Raw genomic sequence first — 25,062 nt, forward strand, 5'->3', positions numbered from 1 at the left:
AAAAATAAAAGTAAAATTAACAAAAAATAAAAAAATTAAAGCGCCCCTGTCCCCGTGAGCTCGTACGCAGAAGCGAACGCATACGTAAGTCCCGCCCACATATGAAAACTGTGTGCAAACCACACATGTGAGGTATTGCCGCGAACGTTAGAGCGAGAGCAATAATTCTAGCACTAGACCTCCTCTGTAACGCAAAACATGTAACCAGTAAAACATTTTTAAAGCGTCGCCTATGGGGATTTTTAAATACCAAAGTTTGGTGCCATTCCACGAACGCGTGCAATTTTGAAGCGTGACATGTTGGGTATCCATTTACTCAACGTATCTTCTTCTATCACATTATGCAAAAAAATTGGGCTAACTTTACTGTGTTTTATTTTGAAAAAAACGCGTTAAAAAAATTGCTGCGGAAATACCGTGCGAGAGAAAAAGTTGCAACAACCGCCATTGTATTCTCTAGGGTCTTTGCTAAAAAAAACATATATAATGTTTGGGGGTTCTATGTAATTTCTGAGCAAAAAAATGATGAATTTTACATGTAGGAGAGAAATGTCAGAATTGGCCTGGATGCGAAGTGGTTAAAGAGATGGTTTAAAAAAAATTTTTTTTTTCAAGTGCCCCTTCCCTCTGTGCTCACGCTTAGAAGTGAACACGTGCGTAAGTCGCGGCTGCAAATGTAAACCATGTTCATTCCACACGTGAGGTATCGCCACGATCGTCAGAGCGAGAGCAATAATTCTAGCACAGGACCTCCTTGTAACTCCAAACTAGTAACCTGTAGAAATTTTTAAAGTGTTGCCTATGGAGATTTGTAAGTACCATAGATTTGTCGCCATTCCACGAGTGTGCGCAATTTCAAAGCAGGACATGTTAGTTATCTATTTACTTGTTTGTTCTTATATAAATGTATCTGTAAGCACTATTTGAATGATGATCTAATGTTTGCTGTTCAAATATAATGTCAAAAGTCAACTCTTTTTTTTTCCTGGGGTGTGCTTATTTTTTCGTATGACTGTATAACACTGATGGAATCTGTTCATTGGCTAGCTCCTGACTTAATTGCTGGTAACAAATGATAGGTTTATCAGACTAAATAAACAGGCAGGTTGACATCATTATTCTGTACTACAATATATTTCTCACATACAAAGGTCTTTTGTGGTGGTGGTGTTTTATATGTACACTATTATGTGATAATACCAGATTTGTAGTTGATCTTGGATAACCAATATTTAGTTTAATTGTTTTTGGATCTGTGATGGGATGGTGCAGGTTTTTATGTATTATTTAGGTTGTTCTTCTTTGTTGTCATTTGTAGATACCGTATATACTCGAGTATAGGCCGACCCGAATATAAGCCGAGGCCCCCAATTTACCCCCAAAAAAACTGGCAAACTTATTGACTCGTGTATAAGCCGAGGGTGAGACATGCCTGTCCATCCCTGTGTGTGTGTCCGTCCCTGTGTGTCCGTCCATCCCTGTGTGTCCGTCCATCCCTGTGTGTGTGTGTGTGTGTCCATCCATCCATCCATCCCTGTGTGTGTGTGTGTCCATCCATCCATCCATCCCTGTGTGTGTGTGTCTCCATCCATCCATCCATCCCTGTGTGTGTGTGTCTCCATCCATCCATCCATCCATCCCTGTGTGTGTGTGTGTCTCCATCCATCCATCCCTGTGTGTGTGTGTCTCCATCCATCCATCCATCCCTGTGTGTGTGTGTCTCCATCCATCCATCCATCCCTGTGTGTGTGTGTCTCCATCCATCCATCCATCCCTGTGTGTGTGTGTCTCCATCCATCCATCCATCCCTGTGTGTGTGTGTCTCCATCCATCCATCCCTGTGTGTGTGTGTGTGTGTGTGTCCAGCCTACCTGTGTCCCGAGCCTGTGTCCCGAGCCTCCGTCCCGTGCCTTGCCTCCTTGCCTCCGTCCCGTGCCGTGCCTTGCCTCCTTGCCTCCGTCCCGTGCCTTGCCTCCTTGCCTCCGTCCCGTGTCGTGCCTTGCCTCCGTCCCGTCCCGTGCCGTGCCTTGCCTTGCCTCCGTCCCGTGCCTTGCCAGGATCGCCGCTCTTCGTCGGCGCCTCGGCGGCCATTCTAAAATTCAAAAGCCGCGCCTCCGCCTTCGCCTGTGATAGGCGGAACACTGAATTTCCCAGCAGCCTGTGTTCCGCCTATCACGGACATCGTCTCATCCTCGTACTACGGACGAGGATGAGACGATGTCCGTGATAGGCGGAACACAGGCTGCTGGGAAATTCAGTGTTCCGCCTATCACAGGCGGAGGCGGAGGCTCGGCTTTCGAATTGTAGTATGTCCGCCGTCTGTCTGCTCGATACGCTGATCGAGCAGTCAGACGGCGATGACTCGAGTATAAGCCGAGGGGGGCACTTTCAGCCTCAAAAAAGAGGCTGAAAATCTCGGCTTATACTCGAGTATATACGGTACGTCTTTAATGTGAGCAAAAACAAAAAAATCTGATAAAAAAAAAAATAATAATAATTAGTTGACTAGTATTTTAAATTCTCAAATGCCTGTTTTGTTGTAGGTGTCTGCAGTGGACTCCTTAGAAGGACCTTTGCTTCAGGTGGAGGGGTTGAGTGACTTGCGTCTGGAGCTTCACAGTAAGAAAATGAACATGCACTTTGTTTTGATCGATGAGCTACATCGTCACCTGTACATTAAATCCACAAGTCGTGTGCGGCAGTGGAACAAAGACAATTTGAGAACCAGGTACTGTGACATTTGTGACACTCACTTAGACATGTTCTTAACTAAATATGAAATATTCTGTATGCGTCTTTTTCTGTTTTTCTAAGAAGTAAAGAAATCCTGATTTTTGTTGCAGTCAATAAAATATGCTTAACAACTTCAATACCAGGCACTTAGCCCCCTTTCTGCCCAAGCCAACTTACATCGCTGCCACTATTTAAATGACAATTGTGTGGGCGTGCTACACTGTACCCAAACCAAATTTTTATAATTTTGTTCCCACAAATGGCGCTTTCTTTTGGTGGTATTTGATCACCTCTGCGGTTTTTATTTTTTGCTAAACAAATAAAAAAAGACTGAAAATTTTGGAAAAAATTTTTTTTCTTTGTTTCTGTTATAAATTTTGGAAAAAAGTAAGTTTTCTCGTTCACTGACGGGCACTGATGAAGTCGCACCAATGAGATGGCACGGATGAGGTGACACTGATGGGCACTGACAATGGGCACTGGGTGGCAATGATATGCAGCACTGAATGGCTGCACTGATAGGCATCACTGGCGGTACTGGCACTGGCAGGCATTTTTAATGGGCACAGATTGACAGCTGCCTGGGCACTGATCGGCATATCCTTGGTGGTCTAGGGTGGCATACCTTTATTCCTGTGTGATGGCCCTTCCTGGTGCTCCTGGACAAGTATCCGCATGGGGGGGGGGGGGGGTGTGGGGCTGCACTGATAATTGGCACAGCCCCCCCCCCCCCATCAGGAGAGCCGCTGGTTGTCTCTTCCTGTTTATATTTTCATCAGCCCTGATTGGATATGGCTGATTACATCGTAAAGAGCTTCCGTCAGAGCAATGACAAGTGTGATCACAGCTTATCCTGCTGGACGTCATATGATGCCCAGGTAGGATAACTGAACCACCGCCTGGCCATCATTTTGCTATAGGCCGGATGGGAAATGGTTAAAGTGTTTGTAAATCTAAAAAACAAAGCAAAAACTAAGGTTCTGTTCCTTTAAGGCATTAATAACAGCGCAGTGCTTGTGCTGGGTAATTCTTCTCTTACCTAACTGGTGGTAAACCTGTTTGAGCCTGCCAGTTCCTGAGTCCCTCTGCTGACCATGATAATCATGGCTGGTGAGCCCAGACTACCGTGGTCAGTTTTACATGCCTCCTCATCCTGCTCTCTTCTCTGATGGTCTCTTCCCCTCTCCTCCCCTGTCATGAGATAAGTTTCCTCTCCAACCCTCCTGCCTCTGTTCATCTGCATAATGCAGCATATAAGAAGGTAATCCCATGCAGATATGCTGCCATTAATGAAAGTGTAAGTGTTTGTTAGAAATGGGGGTAATGCCTTTTCTGACTCTGCAGCCGTGCGATCACATTATTCCCCTGTGCTGGCCAGCCTTTGATCTATGAAGAGAAGCAGGAGGGGCGGAGATTACCCTGTGACATCAGCCGGCCAGTAGAAGGGAATCTCTGCCCCTTCCACTTCTCTGCAAAGATCGAGGCTGGCCAGCACAGGGGGATCATGTGATTGCACGGCTTCAGAAAAGTAATTTCCCATGTTCATTTCTAGCAAACACTTACATTAATGGCAGCATATCTGCATGGAATACGTATAAAGTCACTTTAGTGACTTTAAAAACACTTTAACTACCAGAGGAATTTGAACTTAAGAGTTTTTAGGGCCGCATCTCGTACACTCATTCCCCCTGCTGCACCCAACCCCCTCATTTGTTAATGGCACTTGATGTAAAAAAAAAAAACTGCTTTCTATTACACAGCCAGAGAGTAAAAGTCATTGTGTAAATACAGCAAATTATTGTGTTGTTTAATTATATTTACTATTTAATTCATATGAAGATCATAGGTGGGACTTGAGGTCTATATTTGATATTGGATTTAACTCTCTTGCAGCGGGGCTGTGCTCGCATTGCAGGGGTTAAATCCCCGTTTAGGTCTATGTGCCACATTGAACAGTTCAACCGCTTCCGGACCAGTAAAACTGCGGCGGGTTGGCTCCCCTGTGCGAAACCATGTAACTGTACGTTGGCGGCATCTGGATAGCAGGCGCGCACTGCACAGCACAGCGGGGTGCTGATGTTCATGCGATCGTTACCAGGAGACACAACAGGGACGAGTGTGTGTAAACACACACTTCCCTGTTCTGTTTTAACAGGAGTGCCAGATTGTATGTTCCTGTTAGCTAGGAACCACAATTCGTCACTTCCTCTAGTTAGTCCCCTTCCCCTTCAGTTAGAATCACCTCCCAGGGAACACAGTTAACCCCTTCACTCCCCCCTACATTTTTACAGTAATCAATGCATTTTTAATCGCTCTGATCGCTGTATTAATGTCAATGGTTCCAAAAATGTGTCAAAATTGTCAAATGTGTCCGCCATAATGTCGCAGTCACAATGAAAATCGCAGATCGCCGCCATTACTAGTAAAAAATAAAAATAAAAAAATAAAAATGCTATAAATCTATCCCCCTATATTGTAGACATAACTTTTTGTGCAAATCAATCGATATACGCTTATTGCGTGTTATTTTTGGTAAAAAAAAAAAATGTAGAAGAATACATATCGGCCTAAACTGAGGAAAAAAAATGTTTTTCTTATATATTTTTGGTGGATATTTATTATAGCAAAAAGTAAAAAAAAATGTATTTATTTTTTTGTTTATAGCGCAAACAATAAAAACCGCAGAGGCAATCAAATACCACCAAAAAAAGCTCTATTTGTGGGAAAAGACATCAATTTTTTTGGGTACAACATCGCACTACCGCGCAATTGTCAGTTAAAGCGACGCAGTGCCGAATCGCAAATAGTGCTCTGGTCAGGAATGGGGTACTTTTTTACGGGGCTGAAGTGGTTAACTTGCCTGATCCTCCATTCCTGCAGTCTTCTACATTGCAGTCCTGCAGTTTCCCTCCTCTTCTGCCCTATGCTTTGGCGGTTAGAGGCCTTGTGACATCATCTAGTTCAATGCAGTGCTCATTGCCCTGCATTGGATGTGACGATGCTAAGGGGCATTCAACTGCCAGAGTGTAGGGAAGTGGAGGAGAGCACTGGCTGCAGGTAATTTGATTGGTTGCTATAGAAAATAAAATTCTTACATTACGCTTGACTTTTTAAGTCACTTTGCGTTACATTTTTGCTCTTTAACTACTTCATACTATCTTCATACGCGTGTGTGTGTGTGTGTGTGTGTGTGTGTGTGTGCGTGTGAGTGTGATAGAGATATATATATATATATATATATATATATATATATATATATATATATATATATATATATATATATATATATATATATATATATATATATATATATATATATATATAAATAAATAATTATAATATTTCCGCTCTTAGATCAGGCATGTCCAAAGTCCAACCTGTGGGCCAGTCGCGGCCTGCGTTACAGTTTCGGACGGCCTTCCTGGTAATTTTGACAAGTATATCTTTTGTGGCCTCCAATGAATCCCCGAGCGTCGGGGGCCACAAAAGATAGATATGCTGGCTGCCTTGGAGGGGGCAGGATGAGTGCCATGCAGGAGAGGAGTATTTCCTGTTTACATGGCGTCATTGTATAAAAGGAAGTCCTGTCTCCTGTGCTGCCATTGGACAACTGTTTTGTCCATCATAGGAGGCGGGACTTTCAATTAAAGAGGCCTTCGATAAAAACAGAAGTTTCTCCTCTATGTCTATTGGCGCTCGTCCCGCCTCCTCCCTGTCTCCTCCAAGGCTGCAGATGGACATGAATCGGGCTTGCACTGACGGCAATGGTGAGTTTGCATTCCTAGCAATAGGGTGGGTGCTGCGTTCATGGCAATACGGTGGGTGCCGCGTTCATGGAAATACGGTGGGTGCCGCGTTCATGGAAATACGGTGGGTGCCGCGTTCATGGCAATACGGTGGGTGCCGCGTTCATGGCAATACGGTGGGTGCCGCGTTCATGGCAATGCGGTGGGTGCCGCGTTCATGGCAATGCGGTGGGTGCCGCGTTCATGGCAATGCGGTGGGTGCCGCGTTCATGGCAATGCGGTGGGTGCCGCGTTCATGGCAATGCGGTGGGTGCCGCGTTCATGGCAATGCGGTGGGTGCCGCGTTCATGGCAATGCGGTGGGTGCCGCGTTCATGGCAATGCGGTGGGTGCCGCGTTCATGGCAATGCGGTGGGTGCCGCGTTCATGGCAATGCGGTGGGTGCCGCGTTCATGGCAATACGGTGGGTGCCGCGTTCATGGCAATACGGTGGGTGCTGCGTTCATGGCACAATGGAGCGGGTGCCGCACTCAGGGCACAATGGAGCGGGTGCCGCACTCAGGGCACAATGGAGCGGGAGGCCGCACTCAGGGCACAATGGAGCGGGTGCCGCACTCAGGGCACAATGGAGCGGGTGCCGCATTCACGGCACAATGGGGCGGGTGCCGCATTCACGGCACAATGGGGCGGGTGCCGCATTCACGGCACAATGGGGCGGGTGCCGCATTCACGGCACAATGGGGCGGGTGCCGCATTCACGGCACAATGGGGCGGGTGCCGCATTCACGGCAATGGGGCGGGGGCCGCATTCACGGCAATGGGGCGGGGGCCGCATTCACGACCATATGGTGGGTGCGACGTTCATGGCACTTCTGAGGCTGCAGATGGGCACTGATTACACTGCATTGATGGGCACTGATCCTTATTTTGCTTCAGTTATTTATTTAAAATGTAAGATTTGTTTTTCCCTGAAACTTCCTTTTTAAAGTTAAGGTTATAAGCCGATAAATCTGGTATATCCAAATAACACGGCCAAGCTCATCTGTTCACCACACATAGCACAAAGGCAAGAGAATTCTTGCTGCGCAGTGTATTAGTGCTAGGACGAACATACATAGACTTCGATTTTAATGGTTTAAAGAATGTCAGGCAAAATGGTCGGCCCTCAAGCATGTTCACTTCATCAAATCTAGCCCTCTTTGAAAAAAGTTTGGACACCCCTGCCTTAGATTGCATGATATGATTTTGTTAGTAACATCATGTTAACTTAAAATGTAATTTAGGACCTTCAGTGGTTTTCTGGCCAAAGCTAAGAATTCCTGATTTATTGGTTCTCTGTGTACAATATATTAAGGTTTTAAGGTTGCAGTTATTTTCCTGTTGCCTTTAATTTGAGGGCATTACCCTCAGGAGCTGTATGATCATAAAAGGTCACAAGTCAGCACATTTTGGAGTCATAGATTCTCCTTCATTTTTCAGTCAGTAGGCAAGTACAGAGAATGCTGATGTTGACTTTTCTGAAGCGTTTGCTATATTGAAAATCTAATGGATGTGGTGTATTCTTCCTGTGTTCAGAAGGCAAAATACAAATGGTCTCTTTGATTTGCAGATTGTTTGATCTGGTGTTCACATCTGTATGTTTTAGGATGACTATACTGAGCTAAATTCTGTGTATTGTATTTGTCATTACCCTTCACTACTCTAATAAATAATGCTTTATCTGTGAAATCGGCATTGTCCCTTGACTGTAGAAGTTCTGTGAATCTGTAAGACCCCTTTCACACTGGGGTGGGAGGTGAGTTGGCGGTAGAGTGCCGCTATTTTTAGCAGCGCTTTACCGTCGGATTTACGGCGATATTCGGCCACTAGCGGGGTGATTTTACCCCCCACTAGCAGCCGAGAGAGTTAAAAACCACCAAAAAGCACCTCTGCAGAGGCGCTGCCCTATTGATTTCAATGGGCAGGAGTGGTGAAGGAGCAGTATACACATCGCTCTTTCACCGCTCCAAAGATGTTGCTAGCAGGACTTTTTTTACCGTCTTGCTAGAGCACCGCTCCAGTGTAAAAAGTCCTCGGGGATTTCACACTGGAGACAGCAGCACCTGTTTCAGGTTGGTTTGCAGGCGCTATTTTTAGAGCTGTAGCGCCTGCAAAATGACCCAGTGTGAGAGGGGTCTAACAGAAATTGGTGAAATGCAGTTAAAGTAAGTTATAGCACTTCACTGTTGGAACTGTTCACATTACACCTGTGAAATCTATTTCTTGGAGTACATCATGGGACACATGTCCTACCCCTCTTTTGGGATTTATAGCTTGCTACAAAACTGAGCAACTTCCTGTATGGGAGGGATTAGATGGGAGAGGACTTCCTCCCTGCCTTTTTCTTCCAGGAACCATTCACCTACAAGTGGCGCATAACCCAGGTAGTCATGATTGCTAATAACCTGCTTTGTGTCCCATAATGTACTTCTTCAAGAAATGCATTTTACAGCTAAGTACAAAAATCCAATTTAGTTTCCACACCAGTGCTCCTACTTTAGCAGCTCCCCCTTTGCTTCCATTATACTTCCTGTGATCGAGTAACCCTCTATAATATACCTCTTAGGAAACTGTTGGTGAGGGCAGCTTTTTTTTTTTTTTATACATCATTTGTCCTAATTATTATTATTCTTATTATTATACAGAATTTATATCTTGCCAACAGTTTGCGCAGCACTTTGCGGCATGAGGGCAGACCGTACACTTAAAATACAAAAATACAAATCAATACAGGAGGGATCAGAGGGCCTTGCTCTTTAGAGCTTACAGTCTAGAAGGGAGGGTCAAGTGGAAACAAAAGGTAATAACTGCGGGGGATGAGCTGATGGAGAAAATTAAAATACAGTTGTTAGGTGTGGGTAGGGTAGGCTTCTCCGAAGAGAAGGGTTTTCAGGGATCGTCTAAAAGCTAATAAAGTAGGAGATAAGCAGACAGATTGGGGTAGGGCATTCCATAGGATTGGAGAGGCTTTGGAAAAGTCCTGGACATGAGCATGGGAAGGGGTGACGAGGGTGCTAGAGAGCAGGAGGTCTTGAGAGGAACGAAGAGAATGAGTAGGTTTGTATTTAGAGACTAGGCTAGTGATGTAACTGGGGGCAAAATGGATGGCTTTGTACGTAGTTGTTAGTATTTTGAATTTAATTATTTGGCCGAAGCAAGTGGAGGGATTGACAAAGAGGAGTAGCAGACACAGAGCAATTGGTAATGTGTATGAGTCTGGCAGCAGCATTCATGATGGATTTTTAAGAGATGATAGACTATGTAAAGGTAAGCCAATGAGAAGGGAGTTGCAGTAGTTGAGGTGAGAGATGACCAGCGAGTGAATTAAGGGCTTTGTTGTGTCATTGGTTAGAAAGGGGCATATTTTGGAGATGTTGCGGAGGTTGAGGCGGCAGGATTTGGACAGTGATTGGATGCGTTGCTTAAAGGAGAGTTCAGGACTACACCTAGAACCTTGGCATGCGGGGATGGGCTCATAGTTGTGCCATCGATTTTTGACAGAGAGATCAGGGGAAGGGGCATATGGGGGAGGAAAAATGATAAGTTCGGTTTTGGATAGATTGAGTTTGAAGAAGTGGTTTGACAACCAGACTGATATATCTGATAGTAAATTAGTGATAAGTGAGGAGACAGAGGGAGTGAGCGGAGAGGTAGAGAAATAGATTTGGGTGTCGGCAGTGTAGAGATGGTATTGGAAGCCATAGGAGGCTATCAGCTGACCCAGGGAGGAGGTGTAGATAGGAGAGATCCAAGAACAGAACCTTGGGGGACCACAACTGAGAAAGGAATTGTAGAGTGCTACAAGATGTGGGAGTGTTTAGGCAGTTGCTGATGCTGACCCCTACACATCCACATCTATAAGGCTTTGGGTTTGAATGGACTATCTCGGTACTTGGTAGTAAATAACAAGTGAAACAAAAAAAAAAAAAAAAAAAAAAAAAAAAAAAAGATATTTAACCACTTGTGGACCGCCTCACGGGGATGTACGTCCTTTTTTTGAAGAGGGATATCTCGGTAACGGCAGCAGCTGCTGCCACAACCGAGATATCCATCTCTTCAGGCGGCGGTCGGCTGTACGATAACGGTGGTCTCCGCGGCGGATTCGCCGCGAGATCACCGCTATCGGCGGCGGGAGAGGTGCCACCCCCCCTCCCGCCACCCTCCCGCACCTTCCGCCGCTTACCGGAGCCGTCGGTAGCGGCGGAGGCGATCGGGTCCTCTTCCTAGCTGGGCATAGAGAAAAGTGAGGCTAAGATGGCCCCCACTCGTCTCTATACCATAGGAGGGCGGAAGCGACGTCAAAACGTCACTTCCGCCCATACCTCTTAAAGGTATATATTTTTTTAAATGTCAGATTTTTTTTTTTTTTTTTTTTTGCATTTTAGCCCAAATATGAGATCTGAGGACTTTTTGACCCCAGATCTCATATTTAAGAGGACCTGTCATGCTTTTTTCTATTACAAGGGATGTTTACATTCCTTGTAATAGGAATAAAAGTGATCCATTTTTTTTTTCTAAAAACAGTGTAAAAATAAATAAAATCAATTAAAATAAATAAGAAAAAAATAAAAAATGTTTTTAAAAACACCCCCTCACGACGAGCTTGCGCACAGAAGCGGGCGCATACGTGAGTAGCGCCCGCATATGAAAACGGTGGTCAAACCACACATGTGAGGTATCGCCGCGATCGGTAGAGCGAGAGCAATAATTCTAGCCCTAGACCTCCTCTGTAACGCAAAAAATGCAACCTGTAGAATTTTTTAAATGTCGCTTATGGAGATTTTGGAGGCTAAAAGTTTGACGCCATTCCACGAGCGGGCGCAATTTTGAAGCGTGACATGTTGGGTATCAATTTACTTGGCATACCATTATCTTTCACAATATAAAAAAAAAATTGGGCTAATTTTACTGTTGTCTTATTTTTTTTATTCAAAAAGTGCATTTTTTCAAAAAAAGTGCGCTTGTAAGACCGCTGCGCAAATACGGTGTAAAAAAAAGTATTTCAATGACCGCCATTTTATTCTCTAGGGTGTTAGAAAAAAAACAATATAAAATGTTTGGGAGTTCTAAGTAATTTTCTAGCAAAAAAAACTGTTTTAAACATGAAAACACCAAGTCTGAAAAAGAGGCCTGGTCCTTAAGTGGTTAATGAAGACGAGAAGTGTATAAATACAAACAAAAAATCTTTAAAATTGTATACACCACAATTAAACAATGCTACTGTTGGGTTCCCCCGTAGAGTTTTCTGTTGAAGAAGGGTATACAAAATTCCTCAACCAGTTTTGCGGGGAACCGCTTCTTCAGGAGGATAGCCTATAGGATAAATAATATCTTTTGACAAAACATAAGCAAAACATATATGCAAAAGAGAAATAATCAAACATTTTTACAATCAAGAGTAAACTTAGGAGACCGGCTCACCCACACGGACGGAAACAGCAGACCAAAGGACCCATCAAATTCCCCCCCACGGTGGATATGGGGGATTGTACCTAATAGACTCTGATTAAGAGATAATAATGGAATTAGGAATTGTACGAAGAGAGATAGGAGGGGAGAGGGAGGGGGAAAGAGGTCCTCCCTTCCCCCTCCCTTCCCCCTCCCCCTCCCCTCCCCCATTCCCCTCCTTCCCTTCCCCCTTTTTCCCCTTCCCTCTCCCCTCCTATCTCTTTTCCCCTCCCTCCTTCCATTCCCTCACCCACCTACCCACCCCCCCCCCCCCTCCCTTTCTCATTTCCTCTTTTTGCCCCATCTCCTCCTATCTTTCTTATCCTATTCTACTTTCTTGTTTTAGTTATTCCTTTCCCCTTCCTCCCTCCTCCCTCTTCCCTCTTTTTCTCTTTCCCTCTTTCCCTCATACTATTACACCATCGGTTTCTTTGCCACCTGGTCACAACTGTGTGTGTCATTGACTTTTTATAGTACAATTCCTAATTCCATTATGATCTCTTAATCAGAGTCTATTAGGTACAATCCTCCGTATCCGCCGCGGGGGGAATTTGGTGGGTCCTTTTGGTCTGCTGTTTCCGTCCGTGTGGGTGAGCCGGTGTCCTTAGTTTACTTTTGATTGTAAAAATGTTTTGTTTCTCTTTTGCATATATGTTTTGCTTTGTTGATTATGTTTTGCTCAAAGATATTATTTATCCTATAAACTATCCTCCTGAAGAAGCGGTTTGGCGCAAAACCGGTTGAGGAGTTTTGTATACCCCTCTTCAACAGAAGACTCTACGGGGGATCCCGACAGTAGCATTGTTTAATTGTAGTGTATACGATTTTAAAGATTTTTTGTTTGTATTTATATACTTCTCGTCTTCATTAAATATCATATATATTTTTTATTTATTTTCTTTCACTTGTTATTTACTACCAAGTACCGAGATAGTCCATTCAAAGCCTTATAGATGTGGATGTATAGGGGTCAGCATCAGCAACTGCCCAGACACTCCCACATCTTGTAGCATTCTACAATTACAAATTTGGAAGATGGTACTTTTATAAGTTTGATGTATCTCCTATTTGAACCTGAGGCTATACTCACCATTTGGTCTACTGAGAAAGGAAGATGAGAGGAGGATGTAGAGTTGTAAGAAATGCTAAAGGTGCAGTTGAATAAGTAGGAAGAGAACCAGCGAAGAGTACAGTCACCAAAGGTGTTGAGTTTTTTGAGGAGGTGGGGGTGGTCAACCGTATCAAAGGCAGCAGAGAGGTCCAGGAGTAGGAGCACAGAATAGTGTCGATTGGTTTTGGCCATTAGTAGATCGTTTGTTTGTTTTAGGAGAGCCTGGTAGGGGCAACAGGTCAGCAAAGAAGCAAGAGTTTTCTTTTTCATACATCATGGGACACAGAGTCAGGCCAATATCCATTACCTGCTGGATTATACTTCATCATTAGGTGAATGGACACTGGTAGACCAAAAGTCTTCAGACAGGAAGTGATCCCCTATATCAGTGCTCGACAAAACCCGGTCGCCAGGTCGCATTGGCGACTAGAATCAGCGACCTTGCGCCTGGGGCAGCATAGCTGGGGGTATCCCGTCTCCGTGGACCCCCCCCCCCGCGCGATCGCGTCGGGGCGCGCGATCGCGTCGGGCCGCAGGCGGCCGGTAATTGAGCCCCCGGCTTTGAGGCCTTCTGTGATCCTATGGTTCCTTCTGGAATCTGGCGCCCTCTTGTGGTGGCCGTTGGAATTACAACCAACAATGCTAATGGGCCAGTCTTTCTCCATCCCTTTACTTAGAACCCCTAAACAAAACAAACAAAAAAATAAAAATAAAAAAAAAAAATATATATATATATATATATATATATATATATATATATATATATATATATATATATATATATATATATATATATATATATATATATATATATATATATATATATATATATATATTTTTTTTTTATTATTTATTCTAACACCCTAGAGAGTAAAATGGTGGTCGTTGCAATACTGTCTGTCACACCATATTTGCACAGCGGACTTACAAGCGCACTTTTTTTGGGGAAAATTTTTTTATTTAACCACTTGCTTACTGGGCACTTAAACACCCTTCCTGCCCAGACCAATTTTCAGCTTTTGGTGCTCTCACACTTTGAACGACAATTACTCAGTCATGCAACACTGTACCCAAATGAATTTTGTGTCCTTTTTTTCCCACAAATAGAGCTTTCTTTTGGTGGTATTTGATCACCTCTGGGGTTTTTATTTTTTGCGCTATAAAAGAAAAAAGACCGAAAATTTTGAAAAAAAAACGCATTTTTCTTTGTTTCTGTGATAAAATTTTGCAAATTATAATTTTTTTTTCATAAATTTTGGCCACAATTTATACTGCTACATATCTTTGGTAAAAATAACCCAAATTAGTGGATATTATTTGGTCTTTGTGAAAGTTAGAGAGTCTACAAGCTGTGGTGCGAATCGCACAAAATTGATCACACCTGATGTACTGGTGGCCTATCTCATTTCTTGCGACCCGAACAAGTCAGGAAAGTACAAATACCCCCCAAATGACCCCTTTTTTGAAAGTAGACATTCCAAGGTATTTACTAAGATGCATGGTGAGCTTTTTGATGTTGTCATCTTTTTCCCACAATTCTTTGCAAAATGAAGATTTTTTTTTTTTTTTTTTTTTCCTCACAAAATTTTCAATGTAATAGGTTATTTCTCTCACGTGGCATGTGTATACCACAAATGACACCCCAAAATACGTTCTGCTACTCCTTCTGAGTATTACGATACCAAATGTGTGAGACTTTTACACAGCCTGGCCACATACAGAGGCCCAATATTGAAATAGCACCATCAGGCGTTATAGGAGCATAAATTACGCATCTTATTTCTCAACCACCTATTACAGTTTTGAAGGTCCTGGAGCACCAGGACAATGGAAATGCCCACAAAGTGACCCCATTTTGGAAAGCTAACACCCCAACGTATAATCTATGAGGCATAATGAGTGGTTTGAATGGTTCATTTTTTTTCCAGAAGTTTTGGGAAAATGTGGAAAAAAATGAAAACGCATTTTTTTTACGCAAAGTTGTCCATTTATAAGATATTTCCAACACATAGCATGTACATAGCAAAAATGACACCCCAAAATACGTTCTACTACTCCTCCTGAGTATAACGATACCAAATGTGTGAGACTTTTACACAGCCTGGCCACATACAGAGGCCCAATATTGAAATAGCACCATCAGGCGTTCTAGGAGCATAAATTACACATTTCATTTCTCAACCACCTATTACAGTTTTGAAGGCCCTGGAGCACCAGGACAATGGAAATGCCAACAAAGTGACCCCATTTTGGAAAGCTAACACCCCAACGTATAATCTATGAGGCATATTGAGTCGTTTGAATTGTTCATTTTTTTCCAGAAGTTTTGGGAAAATGTGGAAAAAAAATGAAAACGCATTATTTTTACGCAAAGTTGTAAATTTATAAGATATTTCCAACACATAACATTTACATAGCAAAAATGACACCCCAAAATACGTTCTACTACTCCTCCTGAGTATAACGATACCAAATGTGTGAGACTTTTACACAGCTTGGCCACATACAGAGGCCCAACATGCAAGGAACACCATCAAGTGTTCCAGGGACACATAGCATGCACATACCAAGAATTACACCCCAAAATACATTCTGCCGAGAAAAGAGTAAACAAAAGATTACCTGTGGTTTTAGCAGCACTGGTCCAGGCAGCAGACAGGGACTTGGTCAGCAAAAGTGAACACAATTTTCCAGGCAACAGGCAGGTATACTGTCCATATACAGTCCAAGGTCAGTGCAGGCAGAGATCGTCAGCATTGCCAAAATATTGGTCCTGGTAGTAGGCAGGAACATGGTCCATCCATGTGGTGTGGTCAGTTCATGCGACAGGCAGAGGCATGATGGTATAGGTCCTACAGGCAGCAGGCAGAAGTAGGGCCTTGTTCAGGACAGAATGGGGATAGGGGTAGAGGCTTCTCCCACCCAAATCTCTTTGAAGCCTCCGAGTCTCCAGACCCTAGGAATGAGAAAACAGGAAATTGTCTTCTTCATCCAAAAAATCTATTCTGGAGCCCCTCACATATGTGAGACCCCTGTTATGAATCCCACTAGTCCACTGAGAGGGTACAAGATCAGTCCAAGAGGCAGGCAAAAGGCATGGTCAAACAGTCCAGGGTCAGTTCCAGATCAGGCAGAGGTATGTACAGAATCAGTAGGCAGAAGCATGGTTGAATAACAGTCCAGGGTCAGTTCCAGATCAGGCAGAGGCATAAACAGAATCAGTAGGCAGAAGCGTGGTCGAATAACAAGCCAGGGTCAGTTCCAGATCAGGCAGAGGTATGTACAGAATCAGTAGGCAGAAGCGTGGTCGAATAACAAGCCAGGGTCAGTTACAGAGCAAGCAGAGGCATAAGGGGTTTGAAGGTAAATGGCAGGAAGTGAGGGTTAGGGTTACCATACTTCACTAATAATTCACTAAAGTATGGTAACGGCGGAAACAGTCACCTATGCAGAGGCCTGGTTGGGAAGGGCATTGGGCACAGTGATAAGTGGTGTCTCTTCTCACTCCTCGTTTGCTGCACACCCGACATCTTTTCTGATGTCTTCGGCCTGTTGGTCTGGAAGGGATTTTGTCAGGAAAGTGGCGTTCAGAGAGTCTGCTAATTACATCGGATCGAATGTTTTGTGGCGGGCCGTTGGGGTATATAAGGGCAATGGTGATTTCCTCCTGGTAGCCAAGGAAGGGTATGGGTCTTTCTGTGGACTTACGATAAATGACATAGGTGTTGTATATGGCCAAATTAAAGAAATAAATTGCAATTTTTTTATACCACTTGTATGTTCTTCTCATGGCAAGATAGGGTTCGAGCATCTGGTCGTTCAAGTCGACACCCCCCATGAACATGTTGTACTCATGTATACAAGTGGGTTTTTGTATTGGGCCATCCCTCCTGGTGATCTCAACAAAAGTGTTGTGGATCGAAGAAAGCATATAGACATCCCTTCTGTCCCTCCACTTCACAGCCAAAATTTCCTCGTTCCGTAAGCTCGCCGCTTCGCCTTTTCTTAGCCTTTTGTTGACGAGGCTTTGAGGAAAGCCCTTCCGGTTCGTTCGTACGGTGCCACATGCTGGAGTTTGCTTTCTATGGAGGTTGCGGAACAGGGGTAAACTTGTATAAAAATTGTCCACATAGAGATGGTAGCCTTTCTCAAGGAGTGGGTTTATGAGTTCCCAAACAACTTTTCCACTCGATCCAATGTATTCGGGGCAATTAGGGGGATGTAGCTGGGTGTCCTTCCCTTCGTATACCATGAAGGAATATGTATACGCTGTGGCTCGATCACACAACTTATACATTTTCACCCCATAGCGGGCCCTTTTGGAGGGAATAAATTGCTTTAGGCCCAGCCTGCCAGAAAATTTTATCAGGGACTCATCCACACATATGTGTTGGTCTGGGGTAAACAACTGGGGGAAAATCTGAGAAAAGTAATTTATCAGTGGCCGAATTTTGTAAAGTTTATCAAAATTTGGGTCATTCCGGGGAAGGCACTGGGTATTGTCATTAAAGTGTAGGAATCTCATTATCGTTAGATATCTGGTCCGGGACATTATTGAGGAAAAGATGGGCATGTGATAGATGGGGAGGGTTGACCAATATGCACGTATTTCATTTTTATTGTTTAGTCCCATACAAAATGTGAGGCCCAAAAAATTTTTAAACTCCTCCACTGTTAGGGCTCTCCACTCGTAGGGACGGGCATAAGAGGACGTTGGGTTACTTTCAATAAATTGTTGGGCATATAGGTTGCACTGGACCACAATGGATTCAAGCAAGTCCTCTGTAAAAATTAGGTGGAAAAAGTCCATCAGGGAAAAATTTTGTGTGTCCACCTGGACTCCTGGGTTGGCAGTGAAAGGGGGAACGTTGGCTTCTCCTGAGTTAGGAGGAAGCCACAAGGGGTTCTGGAGGGAATAGGGAAGGCTGGCATGGGACCTAACCCTTTGGGGCCGAGTTGACACCCCACTGGTACGTGGCCTTTGCCGAGGTACTGTGGTGCCGGTGGATGGCACTGAGTTGCCGGTGGATGGCTCTGCGGTGCTGGTGGATGGTACCGCCTCCTCACCAGTGCGCCTTCGTCTGACGGGCGGACTATCATCTTCCTCCTCTGAGGCTGTCATGGTACCACTGCTGAGGACAGGCTCGTAGTCCACGTCAGAGTCACAATCTGAATATGAGGAGGAATCCGAAGCGGAAACCTCCCCGTTGCTCTCGTCGGCTGCAAGGATATCATATGCCTCCTCCGCTGAATACAATCTTTGTGACATCTTTATTGATCACAAATGGCACTGACAGGCGACGCTGATGTGGCAGGTGACACTGACAGCACTGATCACAGGTGACACTGACTACACGTGGCACTGGAGGCAGATGGCACTGGAGGCAGATGGGGCTGACAGATGGGGCTGACAGATGGGGCTGACAGATGGGGCTGACAGATGGGGCTGACAGATGGGGCTGACAGATGGGGCTGACAGATGGGGCTGACAGATGGGGCTGACAGATGGGGCTGACAGATGGGGCTGACAGATGGGGCTGACAGATGGGGCTGACAGATGGGGCTGACAGATGGGGCTGACAGATGGGGCTGACAGATGTGGCTGACAGATGGGGCTGACAGATGTGGCTGACAGATGTGGCTGACAGATGTGGCTGACAGATGTGGCTGGCAGATGTGGCTGGCAGATGTGGCTGGCAGATGTGGCTGGCAGATGTGGCTGGCAGATGTGGCTGGCAGATGTGGCTGGCAGATGTGGCTGGCAGATGGCACTGGCTATTTGCTCTGGCTAATTGCTCTGGCAGATGGCACTGGCGCTGGCACTGGCACTGGCAGGTGGCACTGGCGGCACTGTGGCTGACGGCACTGTGGCTGACGGCACTGGGGCTGACGGCACTGGCGCTGACGGCACTGGGGCTGACGGCACTGGGGCTGACGGATGGCACTGGCGCTGGCAGGTGGCGCTGGCAGGTGGCACTGGGACTGGCACTGGCACTGGCGGCACTGTCGGCACTGGGGCTGACGGTACTGGGGCTGACGGTACTGGGGCTGACGGCACTGGGGCTGACGGCACTGGGGCTGACGGCACTGGGGCTGACGGCACTGGGGCTGACGGCACTGGGGCTGACGGCACTGAGGCTGACGGCACTGAGGCTGACGGCACTGGCAGGTGGCACTGGCGCTGGCAGGTGGCACTGGCGCTGGCAGGTGGCACTGGCGCTGGCAGGTGGCACTGGCGCTGGCAGGTGGCACTGGCGCTGGCGGCACTGGCGCTGGCGGCACTGGGGCTGACGGCACTGGGGCTGACGGCACTGGGGTTCACAGGTGGCACTGGCAGGTGGTAGGTGGCACTGGCCCTGGCACTGGCGGCACTACTGGCAGATGGCACTGCTGACAGATGGTACTGGGCTGACTGATGGCACTGGGCTGACTGATGGCACTGGGCTGACTGATGGCACTGGGCTGACTGATGGCACTGGGCTGACTGATGGCACTGGGCTGACTGATGGCACTGGGCTGACTGATGGCACTGGGCTGACAGTTGGCACTGGCACTGGGGCTGACAGATGTTAGTCACAGTATAGTATACAGTGTAACACTCACAGATCCTCTCTCTCCTCACACGCTGTCTCTGTGTGAGGAGAGAGAGACACGGCAATGGGAGATGATCTCATTTGTTTACATTTGAGATCATCTCCTATTGGCAGCTGTGATCGCTCTGTGAACGGCCGCTTTGATTGGCCGTTCACGGCGATCTGTATTCGCCTGTCTCTGGGAGACACGGCGGATACAAAACTTCCGCGATGCGCGCCCCCGGCGGCGCGCATTACGGAAGTAAACACAAAGCCGTCCAGGGACGACAGCCCGGACGAACCCGCCTGCCCCACTGCCGTCATTCGGCTATAGGGCGGGCGGGAGGAGGTTAATAAAAAAAAAAAGACAACAGTAAAGTTAGCCCAATTTTTTTTTTTTTATATTGTGAAAGATAATGTTACGCCGAGTAAATCGATACCCAACATCTCATGCTTCAAAATTGCGCCCGCTCATGGAATGGCGACAAACTTTTACCCTTTAAAATCTCCATAGGCGACGTTTAAAAAATTCTTCAGGTTGCACGTTTTGAGTTACAGAGGAGGTCTGGAGCTAGAATTATTGCTCTTACTCTACCGATCGCAGCGATACCTCACATGTGTGGTTTGAACACCGCTTTCATATATGCGTTCGCTTCTGCACGCAAGCTTGGCAAGACAGGGCGCATTTAAAACAATTTTTTTTTCTTATTTTAACTTTTATTTTTATTTTTTTCACTGTTCTTTTAAAAAAAAAAAAAAAAATGTGTGTCACTTTTATTCCTATTACAAGGAATGTAAAAATCCCTTGTAATAGAAAAAAGCATGACAGGTCCTCTTTTATATATGAGATCTGGGGTCAGAGAGACATCACATCTCATTTTTACACTAAAATGCAATTTAAAAATGTCCCTCTAAGAGCTATGGGCAATGACTTGGAGACAGGTGGGGGGCTGGGGGCTATCTTCCCCTCACTCGTCTCCATGTCAGGCCAGGGACAGGTCCAGATCTCCGTCACGGACCTGGCTCCTAACTTTTTTAGCTGGCTCCTAGATTCCAAGCAAATTTGTCAACCCCTGCCCTATATAACACCTCCCATACAGGAAGTACTTTCGTTTTTTTTACCAGTGTCTGCAAGGTGGATGGCAGTTTTTTTTTTTTGAGCTCTCTGAGCGCCAGGTCTCTAGTCCCACAAACTGTTCCAAAATGAATCAAGGGATTGACCAATCGGATCCATTTGACACAGGCTTTTATGCTTGGATAAATGGTACCTGAGCCTCACAAAGAAGACTCAAGATCCTGCGAGATTTTGCCTGTAACGTGGCCTTTGGGTGCTGGACCCTGCAGAGTGGAAATCATGGACACTACAGCGCTAAGGCATTTCCTGCAGGGTGCTGTACAGGTCCAAGGGAGTGGACCATAAACGTGAAAAGGGTACCCAGTCCTCGAAGGTCCAAGTGACAGGAACCCTCCGTGAAGGGTGGAGATTGGGCCCTTAGTTTCTAAGTGGCCCTGCGCCTGAATGGGCAAGTGAAACCCCTTTATTTTATTATTGTGTGGTGTCCCAGTGATTGTAACAATCCATCAAGCTAGCTAAAAGCTGGACACCTGTGTGCAGTGACCATACGGGGGAGTTTTGGGCTAGCTGTGGGTGTTTGCAAACTGTACCTTTTTTTTTTTTTTTTGCTTGTGTTTTTTTACCTGTATGATGGTGCACGACTGTAAAAGCGCAGGAGCCCAAAACTTGTTGGCTGCAGCAACTCTTCAGCTTGCGGTTCACCCTTACTGACAGGTTCCTGTTCCCAGAGGAGTGCTGACATCACGCGTACATCTTTGCACATGCCCATTCCCAGCTGCCACCTTTGTCTCTCCTGGCTTGGCTCCACCATTGTGACAGATACATACGTCATCAGAGCCAGACTCTGTGCCTGGGGATCATCGAGGTGAGCTCCGGCCACTGCTGTGGCCCGGGGGAGCCCCCTGCTTTCCATCTGCACATCCATCTGCACATCCATTGGTTTTGTGCCAGCAGGGGTAATTTTTCTATCACCCCACTCCTTCAGATTGAAGCTAGATTGCCCCTCAAACGCCTCAGGGTGACTTCCTCCTATCAATGCACAGCAATCTTCCCGAGACCAGTTAACCCCTCTCTTTCAAGATCATATGGTGGTACAGTTTTACATTTTTCTGATCAATTGTACAGTCACAATTTTCCTTCTAATGTTGTTTATACCAACATTTTAGCCCCATGGATACTGCTGGACTATATTTTAAGTGCAATAAAAAGTTTTCAATCATTTCCAAGGTGGATATAATTTGATATAATTTGATATATTAATATAAATATATATTACATCATTTTTGACTTTTTTACTTATATAGCGCTGCCTTTGTTTCTGTATATCTGAACAGACGCTTGCAGTGGTTCGTTCCTTACCCGGGTCATGTGCGTCACCAGATGTTGCTTGGCAGACTAAAGATGCTTAGCAGGATTGTTGCATAGGGGCTTGGTGAGCCATATTAAAGGATCTCCCTTTTGAGGCGTTTTAGTACTACACCCAAGTACTCTTTGTTTGCGGCTATTAAATGTCTTCCAAAAAGAGGAGTGGGACTAACACCACAGTCCTAGAACCTAGTCATATCCCTAGTGTTGTGTTCCCTGAAGACCAGTGGCTTCCGGACAATCTGAGCCGCTGCTCCGATCTGGTATTGTGCCTACAGTCAATGCTGCTGCTTTACCCTTTATCACTAAGGATCAACTGTCCTCAGCCCTAGTCAGATTAGAGCACAGGAGTGCTGGCATGATTGCCTCCTTCCTGCAGGGTGGCAACGTGACAGATCCCCCTCCCTGGACTCTCCTAGTCTGGAGCAGGAATTGGTTGAGGATGGGGAAGAACTTAAAGCTCAGGATTCGGTGGAGTGCCCGGCAGATGAGTCTGCTTCGGAGAAATCTGGACAAGAAGATATCCAGTCGATGTCTGCTTCTCAGTTGCAGAGGCTTTTGATCCTGACACAGACTGAAATGGTTTGTTCTGCCTTTAACCACTTGCTTACTGGGCACTTAAACCCCCCTCAGTCCCAGACCAATTTTCAGCTTTCAGCGCTGATGCACTTTGAATGACAATTGCGCGGCCATACAACACTGTACCCAAATGACATTTTTATCATTTTTTTCCCACAAATAGAGCTTTCTTTTGTTGGTATTTAATTACAGCTGGGAGTTTTATTTTTTGCTAAACAAACAAAAAAAGATGCAAAAAAAAAAAAAAATCATGTTTAATAGTTTGTTATAAAATTTAGCAAACAGGTAATTTTTCTCCTTCATTGAAGTGCGCTGATGAGGCGGCACTGATAGGCTGCACTGGTGGGCACTGGTGGGCACTGATAGGCTGCACTGGTGGGCACTGATGGGCATAGTTAAGGCGGCACTAATAGGCACAGATAAGGCGGCACTGATGGGCAAAGATGGGCACAAATAAGATGCACGGATGGGTGGCACGGATGGGTGGCACTAAGGGGCACTGATAGGTACCACTGATAGATGGGACTGCTGGGCTCTGATAGGTGGCTCTGATAGGTGGCTCTGATAGGTGGCTCTGATAGGTGGCTCTGATAGGTGGCTCTGATAGGTGGCTCTGATAGGTGGCTCTGATAGGTGGCTCTGATAGGTGGCTCTGATAGGCGGCACTGCTGGGCACGGATATGTGGCACTGGGATGCAGCACCTATGTTGAGGCAGATTGTGGGCACTGCTGGGTGGCACTGTGGGCACTGCTGGGTGGCACTGTGGGCACTGCTGGGTGGCACTGTGGGCACTGCTGGGTGGCACTGTGGGCACTGCTGGGTGGCACTCACAGGGACACACACATTTTTTATTCATGTGGCAAAGCAGGGGGCAGGTGGGCACTGGCAGGGGACAGGTGGGCACTGGCAGGGCTGGCCGTGATCGGGACTGATGTCCCGATCATGGCCGCCGGTGATCCGCTCTTTTTTTTTTCTCCTCGCGCTGTCAGGAGGAATAATAGCCGATTACCGGCTCCGTTGTATCACATGATCAGCTGTCATTGGCTGACAGCTGATCACGTGGTAAGGGGTCGGCATCGACCCCTTGCTCGGATCGGTGATCAGGCGAGTCTCATAGACTCGCCGATCACAGAGCGCGCCGCGCGCGCCCCTCAGGGGGCGCGCAGGCCGCTCGTGCACGGGACGACGTAGTCCCGGAAAAGGAGATCCGCGCTGTAGCCGTCATTCGGCTATAGCGCGGGTCTCAAGTGGTTAAAGTGGAGTTCCACCCCCCCAAAAAAAAAATATATTACTGTGCTTAAAAAAAAAAAAAAAAAAAAACATTTTGAGAATTTTTTTTTTTTTTTTTACTCCCCTCTAAATGCCTGTTGCTAGAGGGTTCCTCATAGTCTGCCTCCTTCGGCATCTGGGCTCCTGACGTCACTTCCCTCAGCGCAGGACGGGAGATCGCCTCTCTCCCCTTCCTCTTGTCAATCATCTGGGACACGTGACATGTCCCAGATGATTGTGCGGCCAGTCACGGCGTGCGGCTTGCACATGCGCAATGGGTGCTCGGCTGTGAAGCTACAGCCGGGTGCCCACATTTACAATTCCGGCGCCACTGAGCGGGGCTTCAATCCCCTGCATAGCTGGACCCTGGCATAGGCAAGTGTCCGATTTATTAAAAGTCAGCAGCTGCAGTATTTGTAGCTGCTGACTTTGTTTTTTTTTTTTTTAATGCAGAACACCATTTTAAGTTGCATCTTGCAAAGGTGACTGAACCCCCCGGTCCTCTTTGGGATCTTTGAAGCCAGGTCGCACAGACCTTCCCGCTACTCCCCCTATTGGAACAGGTGGTGTATGCTGATTGTGAACATCCCGACAGGAATTTTTTACCTCCTAAAAGATTTTCCCTTTTATATCCCACTTCCTATCGGAAGTCCTTTGGTCTACCAGTGTCCATTCACCTAATGATGAAGTATAACCCAGCAGGAGGTAATGAATATTAGCTTGACTGTGTCCCATGATGTACTCAAAGAAAAGGATTTTACAAGTATGATGGAAAAATCCTATTTGTTGTTCATTAGAGATAGACCGGAACTATGGCATAAGCTCTCATGGCAGAACTGTGCAGATGGTTGGAATTCATAGAGATGGCACAGCTGGTGGGTGCAGAGTCGAGAATGGTATACACTTGATGAATAAAGCAGGAACCAGATCAGCAGGCAGAGGCAATGTCTGATGGAATGCAGGGGTCAGTACGTATCTGGCAATGACTGAGGTACAGATGGGGCAAGTACAAGCAATGTCAAAGGGTACGGACAGGTCAGCTGCAGATTGCAGAATTAAAATCCAAAGACTTGGCTGGGTCAGTAATACATCCATTGGGCACACAGGCTAGGTCAAAGCAGGGAA

General features: G+C 45.9%; 1 protein-coding gene across 1 annotated transcript in view; it reads left to right on the top strand.

Annotated features, from left to right (window-relative positions):
• EXOC4 (exocyst complex component 4) overlaps positions 1-25,062 on the top strand; it is a 716,245-nt gene that overhangs the window by 76,835 nt on the left and 614,348 nt on the right. The window contains exon 4 of the mRNA XM_077471880.1: positions 2,544-2,728. Within this exon, the coding sequence (XP_077328006.1) occupies positions 2,544-2,728 (185 nt within the window). The remainder of the gene's footprint in view (positions 1-2,543; positions 2,729-25,062) is intronic.

The sequence above is a fragment of the Lithobates pipiens genome, unplaced genomic scaffold, assembly GCF_037356315.1.
Source record: "Lithobates pipiens isolate NorthernLeopardFrog02 unplaced genomic scaffold, aLitPip1_a1.2 Scaffold_8, whole genome shotgun sequence".
NCBI classification, from domain to species: Eukaryota; Metazoa; Chordata; class Amphibia; order Anura; family Ranidae; genus Lithobates; species Lithobates pipiens.